The sequence below is a fragment of the Leuciscus leuciscus genome (genome assembly GCF_965113295.1).
Source record: "Leuciscus leuciscus genome assembly, chromosome: 24".
Classification (NCBI taxonomy): Eukaryota; Metazoa; Chordata; class Actinopteri; order Cypriniformes; family Leuciscidae; genus Leuciscus; species Leuciscus leuciscus.
Window position 1 is genome coordinate 29,120,141 of NC_138723.1, and position 16,660 is coordinate 29,136,800.

The 16,660-nt window shown below is 43.6% G+C and overlaps 1 protein-coding gene across 4 annotated transcripts in view; it reads right to left on the reverse strand.

The window, feature by feature from the left end:
* The window catches only part of pi4kaa (phosphatidylinositol 4-kinase, catalytic, alpha a), a 47,324-nt gene extending 31,111 nt beyond the window's left edge, over positions 1-16,213 (reverse strand). For 2 of the 4 annotated variants that reach the window (XM_082157639.1, XM_082157637.1), the window contains exons 1-11: positions 16,013-16,213; positions 14,590-14,706; positions 13,527-13,620; positions 13,352-13,440; positions 7,181-7,253; positions 6,104-6,366; positions 3,827-3,893; positions 3,531-3,682; positions 3,361-3,426; positions 3,174-3,270; positions 82-273 (exon numbers count right to left, since the gene is read on the reverse strand). In XM_082157639.1, coding sequence (XP_082013765.1) covers positions 82-273; positions 3,174-3,270; positions 3,361-3,426; positions 3,531-3,682; positions 3,827-3,893; positions 6,104-6,366; positions 7,181-7,253; positions 13,352-13,440; positions 13,527-13,620; positions 14,590-14,706; positions 16,013-16,108 — 1,306 coding nt within the window. In that variant the 5' untranslated portion in view covers positions 16,109-16,213. Of the gene's footprint in view, positions 1-81; positions 274-3,173; positions 3,271-3,360; positions 3,427-3,530; positions 3,683-3,796; positions 3,894-6,103; positions 6,367-7,180; positions 7,254-13,351; positions 13,441-13,526; positions 13,621-14,589; positions 14,707-16,012 lie in introns of all 4 variants that reach the window. The other 2 variants (XM_082157638.1, XM_082157636.1) reach the window with 1 other exon arrangement.
* Between the last annotated feature and the right edge of the window lie 447 nt (positions 16,214-16,660).

Genomic DNA, 16,660 nt, shown 5'->3' on the forward strand with positions numbered 1-16,660 from the left:
AAACAAGCCGATAAATGAATGAGCCGAGTGTATCATGACATACATGCAGCAAATGATCCCAGAATACTCCCTCAGTCTCACCCTGTTCCTCCGTGACGGCCCAGACCATGAGGTCCACGCAGGCGGCGTTGGCCTGGCAGCGCAGCTTGAGCGGGTTCAGCTCGCTGTGCAGATACTCCACGTCATGCAGGATCCTCTGCAGCTCCGACTGACTGCTGCTGAACTGCTCCAGAACAAAGTCATGAACCTCCTTCACGTACGACACCTGCAGGTCTGAGCACACAAAACAGTCACATTAACACAAACAGTTATAGGAGTTACTGGAGCTATTGGAGTTATTGAAAGCTGCAAGTCTTAGAGATGCTAAATATTTTTGTGAAATCCCCCAATATTTTAAATTTTTTTTTTTTATTCTATGCCATTTATCTAAGCATTTATACCCATTTTCTACTATTCATTTAAATAATTAATTAATTAATTTGTTTGATATTTATAATATTGAATATAATACATTATGAATAATAATAAAAATAATAACACAAAAATATTATATATTTTGAAAGGTTATTTTCATGAATTTCATTTATTTGTGATTTATTAATATAGATTAATAAGAATAAGAATAACAGGACAACATATTATTTGATTGTATTGGTAATAAATTGTAGTTATTTTGTTATTATAATAAATATTAAAAAACATTATATATAATAATATAACAATAATTTGTATTATCATTAATAAAGAATAACAAAAAAATAATAATTGACATACTATTTCAGTTGAATAATGACACTATTGTCTTTTTAGAGCTGCTTTATAGTCAGAGCCGATCAGCCCTATATGCACACTACGCAAGGTGTGTAGGGCCCCGCAAATTACTCAAGGCCCCCCCTCCCCCTCGTGTCAATCAATGTTTACAATATCGATGAGAAAATGAAGCGGAACTATCCTTCTGGTCACAAAAAGAGAGAGAAAAAAACACCATGAATTACAATTGTGGCAACAGTTATCAGGTAGACTTGTGTGCTCTCCTCTCAAAGTTTGATGTCAGTAAAGAACAGTAGGCTAAAGTTAAGTTGATGTGAGTTGATTTATTATGTTTAATAAACGACAAAGGACAACGGTGTTTGTTTATAAACTGCAGCTCTGAAAAGATGACCGCGTCACGCGTTAACATGCGTTCATGAAATGAAACGCGCACTTTCCAGCAGAAACATCTGTTGTGAGTCGGGACCAGTACAATATGGGCGTGATGGCACTCCTTATTATAGTTTTAAAACAAGACGATGATTATCTAGTCTTTCAGTCAAGGTTTAGTTACAACTCTGCACTAATGCAATATGGAAAACAATGTATTCACATTGACTATTGATTTATAGGCTCCATTGAATTTAAAATGTTGATTGGCTGGAGATTCTGGTCAACAGGGGCGTAGCACAAGATCCCGGGCCCTATGCATAGGCAGTCCTGATGGGCCCCCAATCCCCCATGTTCCTCAATTTGTATATATAACTCCCAATGTAGGCTATAAATTTGTAGCCTGGTAATACCAAACTCTGCTACTTCGCTTTGCTTCGTACTAGACAGAGTCTGGAAGGGCATAATTGAAAAGCGTTTTCTTTCTCGCGGGGCGCTTGTCTGAAGTTTAAAATCATTGGTTACCCGTAAGCCAATCACATAACGTTTGGTTATGACGTGTGTTATGCGCATGCTCAGCCGCATCGAACTTCCACTGTAAACACATGTATGATGCGAAAACAAAACCATCGAGCGAAATACCGGCGTGAACATGGCTGTGAACGGCTTTTGCAGATTATGTGAAGTAAATCTACGCATCCACGGTACAATCAGCGTCTACGTCACGGCTCTCAGCCCGCCCTCTGTTCGTTGATTGGCCGGCTGTTTTGAGGCCGGAGGAAAACTGGGAGATAGGTCGCTATCTCAGACTGAGTACAGAAGCGAACTGAAATTGAGCGGAAGTACGAAGTCTGACGTAGTCAGGCTAATAAATTTGCTAATTATTGCTAATTTTAGATATTATAGCCTATTAATTTAAAATTAAACAGGTTTCAATTTAGGCTATTATAATGGTGTGTTGTATTCAAACAACATTGTTAGTGTACAGTTTATTTATTTAGCCTTTACCTCAGATTACATGTATAACCAAATTATCATCTGAAAGTGTATGTTCTGCTCTTTCAATGGGTTGTCTCAGTTCATTTTTAGCACAAACGATCGCTGAGATATTCAAGCAGTTTAGCACTATAGATTTCGTGTTAGTTTGTGCTTGTTTTTCTTTGAAAAGAAGTCAGTTACCAATTGTTTCCCCTCATTTTGTTTTCTTTCCTTCACCTGTCTTTCCTTTCTTTTTTGTTGGTCTGAATTGGCTTTCTTTAAGAAAGACATTACTACAGCAGAAGTTTGCGCTCCACCAGATGCTCAACTAACAAACGTAAACAAAATGCGTGCAGATGGACTAAACCATTTGGCGCATTAGCAAGGGGTGGGACCAGTCAGTCAATCAACCAAGTTATTCAGCCAATACACAAACTTTACATTTCATCTGACATTCATTAGGAAATTTAATTAGGAAATGAAAATTCCTGACTTTTCAAGGGCCCTCTCTCCCCTTGGGGCCCTGGTAATCAGTACTGGTTTTTACCCCCAGTCCGACGCCCCTGCTGGTCAATATGGATGCACATCCCTCAGTAAATAATAACCATCAAGAATCAATAATTACTTTTATCATTTAAAACACAGTGACATGCTATGGAGCCATTTTAGCCTTTATTCATTCACAGGATATGCATTTTTGATATCAATAATTCAATTTGTACTATTTAAAATGTGAATTCATGATATTAAGAATGAACTTTTTACTAGTAACAATGTCTTCTGATATCAGGAATTACATTTTCACTAGAACTAGTAAAAGGAGGGATTGTAGTGTGTCAGGTGTGACTGTGTGGCAATGGCAAATGGTTCATGGCTCACGGGTCAGGTATGAGGAGCCCTAAACAGAATTTTGCTTAGGGCCCCAGGGAGGTCAGGATTGGTTCTGTTTATAGTAGAACTGAATTCTGTTTGCATCACTGAATCATTATTTTCCTGTTTATTACTGTAAAAGTGCTACAGAAATAAAGGTGACTTGACTTTTATACTACATTTACCTTTCATGTAGTATAAAGTGTCCCTCAGCATCTTAAAAATGGCCACATACAGCGGATCACTGAACGTCTTGTAGTTCAGATTAGCTGCAGCATTGACCTGTAACAAAGAGCAAAGGTCCACAAATCAACACATTGTCTTTTGAACAGGACAAACATAAAGCAGTGGGATCTGAATCAAAGCATGTACCTCTAGAACTGCAACCATATTCTGATCCAGTGTCTTCATAAAAGATTCTGACACAAAGTGCTCAACCTATCCAAGAAGATACAGAACAAGAACAGAGTAAACATAAAAACACCAGTGGCATACAAGTACAATATAATAAACTGTATCTAAAGGCACTGCAGAACACTGACCATTTGCAGAAGCTGCCTCAGTAAATCCAGTGGTACATCAAACTCTTTACTGTTGCTGCCCGTGAAGAGAGGCGAGACGGAGAAACTCGAGCTTATGGTGGAGAAATAGTAGTCTGGGTCCACAGCGCTGCCGTCGGGCAAGTATGAGCCAGCTGGAGCACACAAACAAGACCACATCACGACACATCAAACCCACACAGCACTCGTGGCCATCAAAACCTTGTCCAAACATGTCAATTGTATTAATAAATACTAAGTAGGCAAACCTGTAAAAACGCTGTTCTTTTTAAAGTTACCTTCAAAATAAGGAGCAGAAGGGTCAGAAGGGGAACCTGGAGGAAGTCCGGCACGCTCTGGACTGGCCTATAAAGCACAAAGAGGTCATGATTACAGACACACACAAATCACAATTTCATTTCAACTAACCTATTGACTAAATCATATAGGTCTGGTTTCACAGATTAGGCCATAGTACAGTTAGGACATCCAAGTAGCTTTTGTAAACGTTCCTTAGAAAAAAACACATTACTTGTGTGCATCTTGTGACAAAACAATGACAATGACATATTTTTAGATACGTCAGGGCAAGTTGCTTTCAGTTAAAACAGCTCAAACATGTATTTATATGCCATTCTTACATCTGCCTGCAAAAAAGCATTTACAAGACGTTGGCTGCTTCCCGACCCTCCCGCAGTCTCAGAATGGATAGATATCGTAAATGAGATATATGTAATGGAAGCAAATGACCTTTCCCATTCGTCTAAAGAAAAGTATATTTGTAAGTCTCTGGGCCAGAGGGGTCAAATATGTAAGGCCATTAAGATCAGACTTCGTAGAGGTGCTGAATTAATGATCCTGTGTTTTATTTTCCCGTCTTCCTGCTTATCCTCTCCTTTTATGTCCCAGTCAATGTAGTTATTTGTATATTTTGTAATGCACAAGGTTTTTTTTTTGGTTTTTTTCTAATTGTTCAAAGTATGTATGTTCTGTTTAAAAAAAAAACTACTATTACTAATTTTATTCTGTAATTCTATTTTGCTGACTGAAAATAAAGAATATAAAAAAAACTGCTCAAACATGCATTTTAGTCTGGGACTAGCTTAAGTCTTGTCTGTGAAAACGAATGATTTTTATCCAAAGTATGTGTGTGCTACTCTAGAGTATTCGATCACACTGGTTGGCATTATATAGTTTATGTCCTGATCGCTGCAGTCTCGTTTTAAAGAAGCAGACACCCTCTCATGAGGGGCTTTTGCACCGGAGGAACCTTTTCATAGATCCTAGAACTATTGGCGGAAGTACCCGTTTTTTTGGCGTGTTTTCAACGCAGGAACTAGGAATGATTTTAGTTCTAGGAACTACTTTTGGAGGAACTAATGTAGCTCCTACTTCAGAGTAGTGTCTAAACCAGCACTATAGGAACTGTCCATGACGTTAGTGTAAGCTGATTGGCCGAACGCATGGGAAACACCAGCACCCGCCATTTAAAAAAAAAAACTGTGGAAACACACAGATTACAGCCTATTTATTTACTCCACAAACGATCATGGTAAACAGTGATAGATGGGACTCTGAACCTTTACGCTAAGGAGAAAATTCAACGTAACTTTGAGGGGACCAAGCGAAACATGATTATGTATTTCTGCTCAGCTAGCGACACTAGACTACCCTGGAAATCCAGAGTTCTCACGAGAGCACAAGTTGAATTTGCTCAGTGAGTTTACTCTGGCGTTGAGTAATGATGCTCATTAAATATGCCCCTCGATCTGAGCTGCACCAATCACATCGGGTTATCTGATATAGGCGGGCCAGAGGCGAGCTAAACAGAAGACGACAGCGCTGTGACGTCGAAATCATTATTAAACATTGCAAGATGGCTATGGATGAACACCAGTTGTTTGAAACGGCTTTGGCCGCTACAATAAACGAGTTAGACTTGGCTTTTTATCTAAAAGAGGAACAGAAGACGCCGCTCGAATCCTTCCTTTGCAAGAAGGGCGTTTTTGCTGTTTTGCCGACCGGATACGGCAAGAGTTTAATCTACCAGTTAGCTCCGCTGGTAGCTAAGCGATAACTTGTTGTGATTGGTCCTAGTGTTATCCAGTTGCGTGCAGTGAGATTTTCAAATGCATGCTTGGTGCCGCCCCTCGAGCTGGCTGATTTTCATTAGTCGACGCCAGACCATTCATCTTTCAGATTTAGGTCTGGATTTCCAGGCTAACACTAGACAGCAAACACACGGCAAACACTAATACCTTTTCATATGCTGTCTACTTTCTATGTATAACAGTTCTATCTAATAATGTATTAGACAGCACTGTTAGACAGATCTTAAAGTAATGAACATGGAGAATGCGAGCACTGTTTGTTTGCTCAGGCTCTGGCTGGCCTTCTCAGCGCCTTCAAAATAAAAGTCACAACAACAATCGCGGCTTAAGTCACTTCAGTGTGAATGCAACCAGGAAAACTTTCCTAAGGGAACCATTAGTACTCAGGAAACCACCCTGGTGGCTAGTTCCTAGAACTACTGGGTTGAAAGCCCCTATGGTGGAGGGAGAAGATGCATTCGGTACCTGTTGTGAGATGCTGGGAACACTGCTGGTTTTACGGCTTAAAGAGTCGGTAGGGTAGACGGCGAGGAACGAGCTGGGTAGGATAGAGCGGAAATCGTTAAAGGATCGTCGTCGGGTCACCTCCGTCCCCTCTCCTGTGCCCAAGGTCTGAGGGCTGACCCGTGGGAAGAGTTTAGACAGCAGTGGCTCCTCTGTGTTGCTGTAGCGGCCAAACGCTCGCACCACTCCGAGCAGACAGGGCACAGTGTATTTACACAGGTATTCTGGGTAGGAAAATCAGAAGAGAGAGGATTATTACTTCACACTGAAAAACAACTTTAAGCCAAAGTCAACATGAAATCAAAATTGACCCTATTAATTAATATATATATATATATAAATATATATATATATATATATATATATATATAAAAAAAAAAATATATATATAAAATAATAGTTTTATTCAGCAAGAATGCATTAAATTGGTCAAAAGTAAAGTAAAGACACTTTACAAGACAGTAAAGACATTTATAAAATAAAAAAATGAATGCTGTTGTTTTTTACATTTTTAGTCATCAAGAATCCTGAAACGAAATGTATCACGGTTTTCCGAAAAATATAAATGTTTTCAACATTAATTTTCAACAATAATAAGACATGTTTCTTGAGCAGCAAATCATCATATTAGAATGATTTCTGAAGGATCATGTGACACTGAAGACTGGAGTAATGATGCTGAAAATTCAGCTTTGATCACAGGAACAAATTTCAGTTTAAAATAGATTACAACTTTTTAATTGTAATAATATTTCACAATATTATTGTTTTTACTGTATCTTTAATCAAATGCCGCCTTGGTGAGCAGAAGACTCTTTCAAAAACTTACAAAAAAATTCAGTGTGATTAATTATAAAATATGAATCAATGATTTGACAGTCCATGTTTCTTGATCCAATCAAATCCAGATGGATAAAATAAAATCCCACTCTTCATTATTTCCAGGTGATTGCTTTGACTCACATTATGAAACTTATGAATATCACATGAACACCTAAAAATAAGAGATGGCATTCAGGATAGGAAGAAAACACTGACCTTTATCTTGGCCTTCGATGTTCTGACACATTTCCTGCAGCACCTGCATGAGGTTCATCACAGCCTCCAAAATCTGAAGGAGATTTGAGAGAATTTAAATCGTCTCCGGTTACTATGGTAACCTCGGTTCCCTGAGAGGCGGGAACGAGACATTACGTCAACTGTGACGTATATGGGAACTCCTCCCTTCTCCATTTTGCTGAAATCTTATGGGCTAACGCCAGCTGGGGACAGCTGGCCAATTGACGCGAAGCATGCAAATACTGACAGGCTGCGGGCAGTATAAATGCATGGGTTCGTGGCAATAACGTCAGAATCACGACTGAACGCTGGCACAGCTGATCAAACAGCGACACGGCGGTTAACGTAATGTCTCGTTCCCGCCTCTCAGGGAACCGAGGTTACCATAGTAACCGGAGACGTTCCCTTTCAAGGCGGTAACTTCGACATTACGTCAACTGTGACGTATATGGGAACTGTATAAAATCACGCCGTGAGAGCAGAGAAGATAAGCCCAGACGGGGAACCCCTTGTCACATAAGCGTATACAACAGTTCCTAGCCAATAGCCGCACCGCTTAGGAATACACACATCTGATAGGCCGAGGTAGGCCAATGAGACGGCAGCTTCAACCCTATCAAAATTTGCATATCCCAAGAATTTTAACGTGAGGTCTGCACTGACAGTGACAGGGCAGGCACAACACATTAAGCACTCAAGCATGAGAGAAAACACAGTGTCGACGGCTTCGCGGTGACAACTTGTATGAACCTAATAACCATAACAGGTTAGCTAAAGGTAGCTACTGCACTGGATCACAGTTTCACGGTACATGAGTAAACTCAACTTACCGAAAGCACTTGAGACGCTACGGACCGTACATCCAGCTTGTAAAACCTGGCGAATGTGTTCTGAGAAGACCAGCCAGCAGCAAGACATAAATCCTGGATAGACATCCCTTTAGACCAGGCCCACGAGGAGGCAACCGCCCTCGTAGAATGAGCTCTGATGTTAAGGGGACAATCCTTACCCTGGCATTTATAAGCCAAAGCAATTGCGTCCACAATCCAGTGAGAAAGCCTCTGTTTTGAAACAGCATGTCCCTTATTACATCCACCAAAGCACACGAATAGCTGGTCCGACTGACGAAAGGCGGCCGAGCGATCCATATACATCCGCAAAGCCCTGACCGGGCACACAGCGGTCTGGGCGTCAGCGTCATCCGAGGCTGACGGTTCAGCAGATAAGGCGGGCAGGGAAACAACTTGTGCCCTGAACGGTGTATTGAGTGACTTCGGAACGTATCCCGGTCTCGGCCGGAGAGTGACGCTGCAATCGCCCGGTCCGAAACAGATGCAGTCGTCGTTCACCGAGAACGCGTGCAAGTCCCCGATGCGCTTCGCTGAGGCAAGAGCCAGGAGTAATGCCGTCTTTAAAGAGAGCTCCTTGACCGCAATCGAAGCTAGGGGCTCGAACGGTGGTAGAGATAGGGCTCTCAAAACTAGAGCTAGGTCCCACGGCGGCACAGAGGGCGGCTGTGATGGACACAATCTCCTCGCTCCCCTGAGAAACCTGGTCACCATAGCGTGCTTACCAATCGATTGCCCGTCGACCGGGGAACGAAAAGCAGCAATAGCAGCTACATACACCTTCAGTGTTGATGGCAAACTGCCGCTATCCATTCTGTGCTGCAGAAAGCGCAAAACATCCGACACTGAACTAGTCACCGGGTCAATTTCGATGTCCTGGCACCACTTAGTAAAAACTCCCCATTTCAGAGCGTAGAGGCGTCTGGTTGAAGGCGCGCGCGCCTCCGCGAGTGTGCTCAGCACTCGAGAATGCAGAGTGTTTCGCTCCACTAAAGTCCCCGCAGCGGCCACACATGAAGGTTCCACAGCTCGGGGCTGGGGTGCCATATCGTGCCATTCGCCTGAGACAGCAGGTCCTTCCTGAGGGGGATTCGCCATGGGGGAGCCACCATTAACTCTCTCAGGTCCGCAAACCAGGGCTGATTCGGCCAGTTCGGGGCCACGAGGATCACTGACGCTCTCTCCTCTCTGATTTTGCACAACACCATAGGCAGAATCTTCACTGGAGGAAACGCGTAAAGCCTGGCTTCCGGCCAGCGCGATGTCAGAGCATCTCCCAACAGTGGGGAGTGAGATAGCGAGAAGAACGTCCGACAGTGCGTGTTCTCGCTTGTGGCAAACAGATCCACGTCCGCCCTCCCGAATCGATCCCAAATCATTTGGGCTGACCCAGGGTGAAGCCTCCACTCTCCTTGAGGAATCCCGTTCCTCGACAGCATATCTGCTCCACGGTTCAGGAGACCGGGGATGTGCGCCGCTCTTATGGAGAGGAGGTGACGGTCCGCCCACAACAGGAGACTCTCTGCCTGTTTGAACAGAGCTCTGGAGCGCACGCCGCCCTGACGATTTATGTACGAGACCACGGACGTGTTGTCGGTTCGAATCAGTACATGTTGCTGCTCCAATTTTGACCGAAATGCTTCCAGGGCTAAGGACACCGCCTCCAACTCCAAACGGTTTATGTGCCACTCTCTCTGTGACTCCGACCACAGGCCTGAGGCAGGCACGCCTAAGCACACTGCTCCCCAGCCCGAGGTTGATGCATCCGTCGAGACCACGGTGCGTTGTGTCACTATACCCAAAGGAACTCCTGGGCTGAATATGTCCGGGTTGCTCCACGGTCTCAGAGTGTTGACACAACTGTGAGTGACCGTAATGCGCTTGTGGCCTGAAGACCACGCCCTCGGCGGAACTCGGGTTCTCAGCCAGAACTGCAGCGGCCGCATATGCAGCAGACCCAGGTGGCACACTGAAGAAGCCGCCGCCATCAGTCCCAGGAGCCTCTGAAATTCTCTCAATGAAACAGACCTGCCCGGTCTGAAACGGCGCAGGGTCGAAGAGATTGTCTCTATGCGCTCTTGAGAGAGGTGGGCTCGCATCGCCACCGAGTCCAAACATACTCCCAGATAAGTTATAGTCTGACTCGGAATAAACACGCTTTTCTGCATATTCACACGCAGTCCCAGCGTATCCAGGTGGCGAAGCAGCGTTTCCACGTGACTGATTAGCACATCTCTTGAGTGGGCTAATATCAGCCAATCGTCCAGATAATTCAGGATACGCATCCCGCTCGATCTGAGGGGGGAGAGCGCTGTGTCCACACACTTTGAAAATGTTCGGGGAGCCAGGGCTAGTCCGAACGGTAGCACCGAATACTGATAAGCCGTCCCTTCGAAAGCAAACCTCAGGAAGCGCCTGTGGCGCGTCGCTATTTGAATATGAAAGTAGGCGTCCTTTAAGTCCACTGAAGCGAACCAGTCCCCGGGACGAATTTGTGCCAGGATCTGTTTCAGTGTTGTCATTCTGAACGCGCGCTTGTGAAGTGCTCGGTTGATGGGTCTCAGGTCCAGTATCGGACGGAGTCCTCCATCCTTTTTTGGCACCACGAAATAACGGCTGTAGAACCCGCTCTCTTGCTCGCTCGGAGGGACCCGCTCTATCGCTCCTTTCTCGAGCAGACTGAGAACTTCCTGTCTCAGAACGGGAACGTTTTGGGGCGAGGTCAGTGACGGGACCACGCCGTTGAAGCGGGGTGGCCTGCGTCTGAACTGGAGAGAATATCCGTGCCGAATTATTCCCAGTACCCACGGTGAAACGCCCGGAATAGCCTCCCACGCGTCCGTGAAGTGACACAGCGGACGCGTTAGCTTTATTGCCGCCGTAGCTAGTGACGATGTGTTTTGACTGGAGCCCCGCCCCCGCGAGTCTAAAAACACTGGCGGGAGGGCGGCTCGCGATGGGCTTGGTGTAATGTTGACACTCTCGTGCCCTCGAGAGGCCATTATAGTTATGGACTGTGACTCTGCGCTGCTCTGGGGCAGGGCGAGTGACACAGTGTTTGGTGTAAGAGGAAGAAAAAGCTCTTTTTGTGCAGGGGTACATGTTTTTATTGTGGAACTCACACAAACAGAAACAACATTTGCACACACAATGCACTTGTCGCCCGGGGTAACATGGGGGACATGGTGCTTTAGAACATGGCGTTTGGGGGAGGGCCCCCCCGCACGCTCTCTCTTCCTCTTGACCGCTCTGTCAGGTGGATGGCTTGGTAGCCGAGGATGGCGCGCTGGTTCTCTCACGGCGCGGGCTCCTCCTCTGACTCTGACCCTGGCGTTTTTTCCCAGGTCCCGTCCACTGCTTGTTCCGGCCGCGGGCGAAACGGGCGTCCGGTTCGGGGCGGGGCACCACGGCGGGCTGTCTAGCCTGTCCTTGAGCCTGGCGAGGAGCCGAAGACGAGCGGGATCTCGCCGATGGCTGGAGTGAGCGACGGGGCATCACGTGGCTCATCGCCTTCGCGCGTTTTTGCGTCTCAGAAAAACGCTCCGTGACTGACTCCACGGCGTCACCAAAGAGGCCGGAGGGAGTGATTGGAGCGTTCAGGAGCGTCTTGCGGTCAGTGTCCTTCAGGTCAGCTAGGGTTAGCCATAGGTGCCTGTTGAGGACGACCATGAAACCCATGGAGCGGCCGATGGCTTGAGCAGATCGCTTGGTAGCCATCAGCGCGAGGTCCGTTGCCGCGCGCAGATCCCTGATGACGTCAGTGTCCACTGTGCCGTCGTCTAGGGATTGAAGTAGCTTCGCCTGGAACACCTGTAGTATCGCCATGGCGTGTAGAGCAGAAGCTGCTTCCCCCGCAGATGCGTAGGCCTTATCCGCCTGGTGGGCGGTGAACCTGCACGGCTTGGATGGCAGGCTGCGGTCCGACCCCAGTGCAGATGAAGACGGGCACAGGTGCGCGGCAACGGTCTCCTCGACGGGGGGCATGCGCACATATCCGTGGGCTTCCGCCCCGTCCACGTGCGCGAACATGGCCTGCGTGTTCGAGTGGGTGCGCGCCGATTGGGGTGCAGCCCACGCCCTCACCACGTGCTCGTGAACGTCTGGGAAGAACGGGGTACTTCTCCTCGATGCAGTCTGACGACGGCTCGACTGGAGAAACCAAGTGTCCAACTTGCTCTTGGCTGGCTCGTCCGGAGCGCTCCACTTGAGGTCCAGCTCAGAGACGGCCTTGCCGAGGACCCTGACGAGCTCATCCTGGAGGTCTGCAGGGCCCTCTTGGTCGGGGCGTTCGGATTGAGACGCCCAATCCTTTTCCGACGCCGAGAGTGACATGGAGTCGTCTTCCCCACCAGCCCCAAAGGAGACGAAGCTCGCGACGGCGTGGGGGGGGCGAAAGCTCGCGTCCGCGAAGCTGACGGCATCGAAGACCTCGTCGTCGGATGGGGGAGGGCCCACCAGCGGCTCGCTGGCGGCAGTGGGCCTTATCCCCGCTGCTGATCGAGCCACTTCCCTTCTGGCTCTGAGGGCGCGCACTGGCAGCTCGGCGCAGTGGGCGCACGTGTCGTCCGTTAGTGCCGCTTCAGCGTGGGCGAGGCCCAGGCAAGCGACACAGAACAGGTGAGTGTCGGGCGGGTCTAAGGGGCCCGCACATAACTGGCATGTAGTAGCCATCGGATGCGTCGAAGAAAAATGACTATTAGTCCTCTAATGCAACTTCACGATGACGAATGATTTCTTAGCGTGAAAAGAGAGATTCTGACGTTATTGCCACGAACCCATGCATTTATACTGCCCGCAGCCTGTCAGTATTTGCATGCTTCGCGTCAATTGGCCAGCTGTCCCCAGCTGGCGTTAGCCCATAAGATTTCAGCAAAATGGAGAAGGGAGGAGTTCCCATATACGTCACAGTTGACGTAATGTCGAAGTTACCGCCTTGAAAGGGAACTATTAGTTCTGCTCTTTTCTTTTCTCTTCAGACCTCAATCAGGGCAGATGCACAGCATAATTAATTTGACATGAATGATAATGAGAGACGTACTGTCTCTGTTGTACTGTCAGTGATGTAATACAACTTATTAAACTTGTATTTGTTACATCAAATTATAACTGACATCTCTCAATACAATCATTTGTTATGTAGCCTCTCTTTTTAAATACAATAGGATAGCAAATTAGTCTAAAGCTACTAATCAAAGAAACACTGACGGAAACAAGGAACTTCATATTTATGTTGAAAATTAAAAAGTAGATTTATTCAGATAATCATGGTAAACAACAGCAAGTTAAATCCTCATGAACGCACCTGGATCCGCATGGACTCGTCCATCTGGGCAACATCTGAGAGCATCGTCACCAAACTGAAGGAGAAATTCTCCGCAATGGGGAGTGTCTCTGAAAGCACAAGGATGAGAGACACGTCAGATCAGGAACATTTGAGAATGAAATGAGGAAATGTGATAAAGAAGACAGAATTATACCTCGTCCTTTCCTCTCTGAGCTCTCCTCGATCCATTGCACCCTGGGCAATCCCTTCAGCAAAACCAACAAGTACGGGACAATAGCGTCCCTGTGCTGAAGGAGAAAATGAACATGTGATTCAGGACACAGACCAGCGTTGCTAAAGAACACGACAAATGAGTTCGCTTTGATCAACATAAGATCCCATCAACTATCAAAATACACATTTATTTATTTTCCGATTTTTATAAATATATATTTTAAGAGGTAACTAAATTTCTTGTGGGTCAGTTTTGACCTGGGAAGATAACTGTGGCTTTACATATGAAATTGTTTTTGTTTTTTTACATTTATTAATTAGATATGCAAAAATTACTTCTGAAATTATCCTCTTTCCCATATGTCACACACTTTTATGGCTGAATTTTGTTGGTAATATGCATGCACATATAACTATAAACAGTAAACAGACAAAAGATGTAAATGACATAAAAAATAAACTATATCTAATGATGAACCACCAATGAACAAAAAGCAAAGAGAGTTTGAAATAGAACATTTCATTCTGCTGCCACCTACTGATGAAGCATGGTAGATTCAGGCTGTTGATCATCTTTATCATCTCAAATTGAAAAGTAAAATGATTATATTTTGTTTGAAAAAAATTCCAATATAATAATATTTATATTGTAATATTTTTGTTGTTTTTGTGTGGAAAAAGTATATGTAGGTTTCATAAATGTAGACATTTTCCAATTAAATTAATACTGGAAAACTGAGTTTAGGCCTATATGTTCTAATACATTTCACATAGGCCTAATGATATATTCAAAAGCAATTGGAAACATTTAAAATGTTGACATTTTTTGCACATTCACTTATTAATAAGATGCTCCTAATCAGATACAATATGATTTTAGTTTTAAAATATTAAGTTTTGACTGTTTTATAAGCTCACGTTCCACTCTGACACATCTGACCAGGGAATACGAAAGGCATATACTATTTTTTAATACAGTAAGAGGGTTAAATGTGTCCCGCTCTCCCTTATTTGAATGAAGAAAGCTGATGTGAAACCAGTACCTGCAGCTCAGACTCCACCAGGAAGATGCCGAGAGCGATCACAGCATCTCTCCTCCGCTCATCCAGCTGGAAAACACCACGGATGTCCACGGGACACATGCATTGTAGCTTCTGGACCTGTATTATGCAAATGTATTAAAAAAAACTTGTAATCTTAACCATGCAGAAGCTGCGAGAGCCAGTGTGCCTTTTGTCTTTAATTTGTATAAATAATATATTATTAATCATCATCTTGTAGGTGTCAAACTAACTAACTACAGAGTAAAACATGACACCATGACACCAACAGAGTTATTATAATTAGCTAAAACTAAAAACATTTTTGTTCATTTAAATAAAGAATAAAACAATATACAAGTATGAGATGAAAAACCTTTTTAAACAAAAAAAAAGAGAACTAACTGAAATAAGTTTAAGTCTTATTTCAATAAGTGCACACAAATCATGAAAACGTCATGATACCATATTATGTACAGAAGTTCGCCAGTGTGGAAGTTTATAACATACTTCCCTTTCAAACAGACTATTAATTAAGTCATGTTGTGTGGTCAAAAAGTGGCCAGAAAACCATGATACATAAAGAATATAACATGCATAACTGAGTTTTAGGAGAGCAGCGTCCCACACACTTGGTTTTAAACGAGTGCACCTTTACACAGATTTATTAAGGCTCAGAAAAATTGTTTTGTTCTCAGAGTCACAAATGACTTTTCTATAGAGATCCACCCTTGCAACGCCTATCTGGTTTTTCACGTCCTGTCAGGCAGTAATAACATGTGTCAGGGTTATTGTATGCTTATTGTATATCTCAGTCTCTGAGCAAAAAGCTACTCTAAAATGAGATATTAAGCTGAAACATCAGCCAACACATTAAATAAATTCATACTGTAAATCAATAAACAGAACAAATATGAAATATAAAGGTTGTGCGTATTGTTTTGTGGATGATATAAATTGATAGATTCCACTCCTAAAAACAAATATATTGTGCATTTGAATAGTAGAGGATTGTTTATTGTTACTATTATTATTGTTGTTAGAGTAATAGTTTTATCCTGTCATTGATTGTTCCCTACAACTGTATTGTAACGGAACATCAAAGCACTTAAAATAAACAATGATTACATAGCTTATTCAATTGAAATTGGTTTAAACTCAATATATAGATGATTAAACATAGGTAATGATTAATAATGTAAATATTTTTATTTGAAGAGGACGAACGTTAAACTAGTAACGTTAAAGCAATGACTGTATAAAGATAATGTCAGCCGATTTGAATGAATGGTCTTCGACATTTAGATATACATGTTAAAAAAGGTTAAATAAATAAGAGCGAACATTAGGTAGTGGATTTAACTATGGTTTGTTTTGGTTCTGTTAGCTGTTAGCTTCAGATGCTAATAGGAAGTAAAACTCTCACCTTGTCAATCGGAGCGGGTCGATGAGCAGCCAGAGAGCGCGCGAGAGACAACACAGTATTAAAGTAAAAACCTCGCGACGTCCCTTTCGACGACATTATTCATTTATATATTAAAACAACAAACAAATATCTACATCTTAAAATGAAATGTTCGTCTTGTGACAGCTGATGAGAGCTGCGGCTACGGAAAGCCCGAGCGCACATTTGGCAAGGTCATTATCGCGATAGAATAGAGTCTGGCTGCAGACATCAGACGCAGTCTCGGCTTCATACATGTGATATTTTCCAAGTAAAATAAAAAGTTGTATGAGAAAAATTATTTGTACTTCTGTTGAACATGGCAAATAATTTTTCTTAAATACATATGTAAAGATACAACTCTATTTGGGATTGCATTAAAGATAATAGCATACTCTAAAATGTATTGATGAATTCTGAATATGATAAAATTAGGTCTCGTTCATTAAGCAGCTGACTAACAGTAAGTATTCCAAAGTCATACCATGTCTGATTAAAGATAGACTTTTTTAAGATATCTCTATTATTTCAAATATCTGAAATATTGGGTGTCTGAAATATTCAGTGACACTCGTCGCATGAATATTCATGAGTTTCTTGTTAGCACCACTGAAAATATAGTGCATGCCT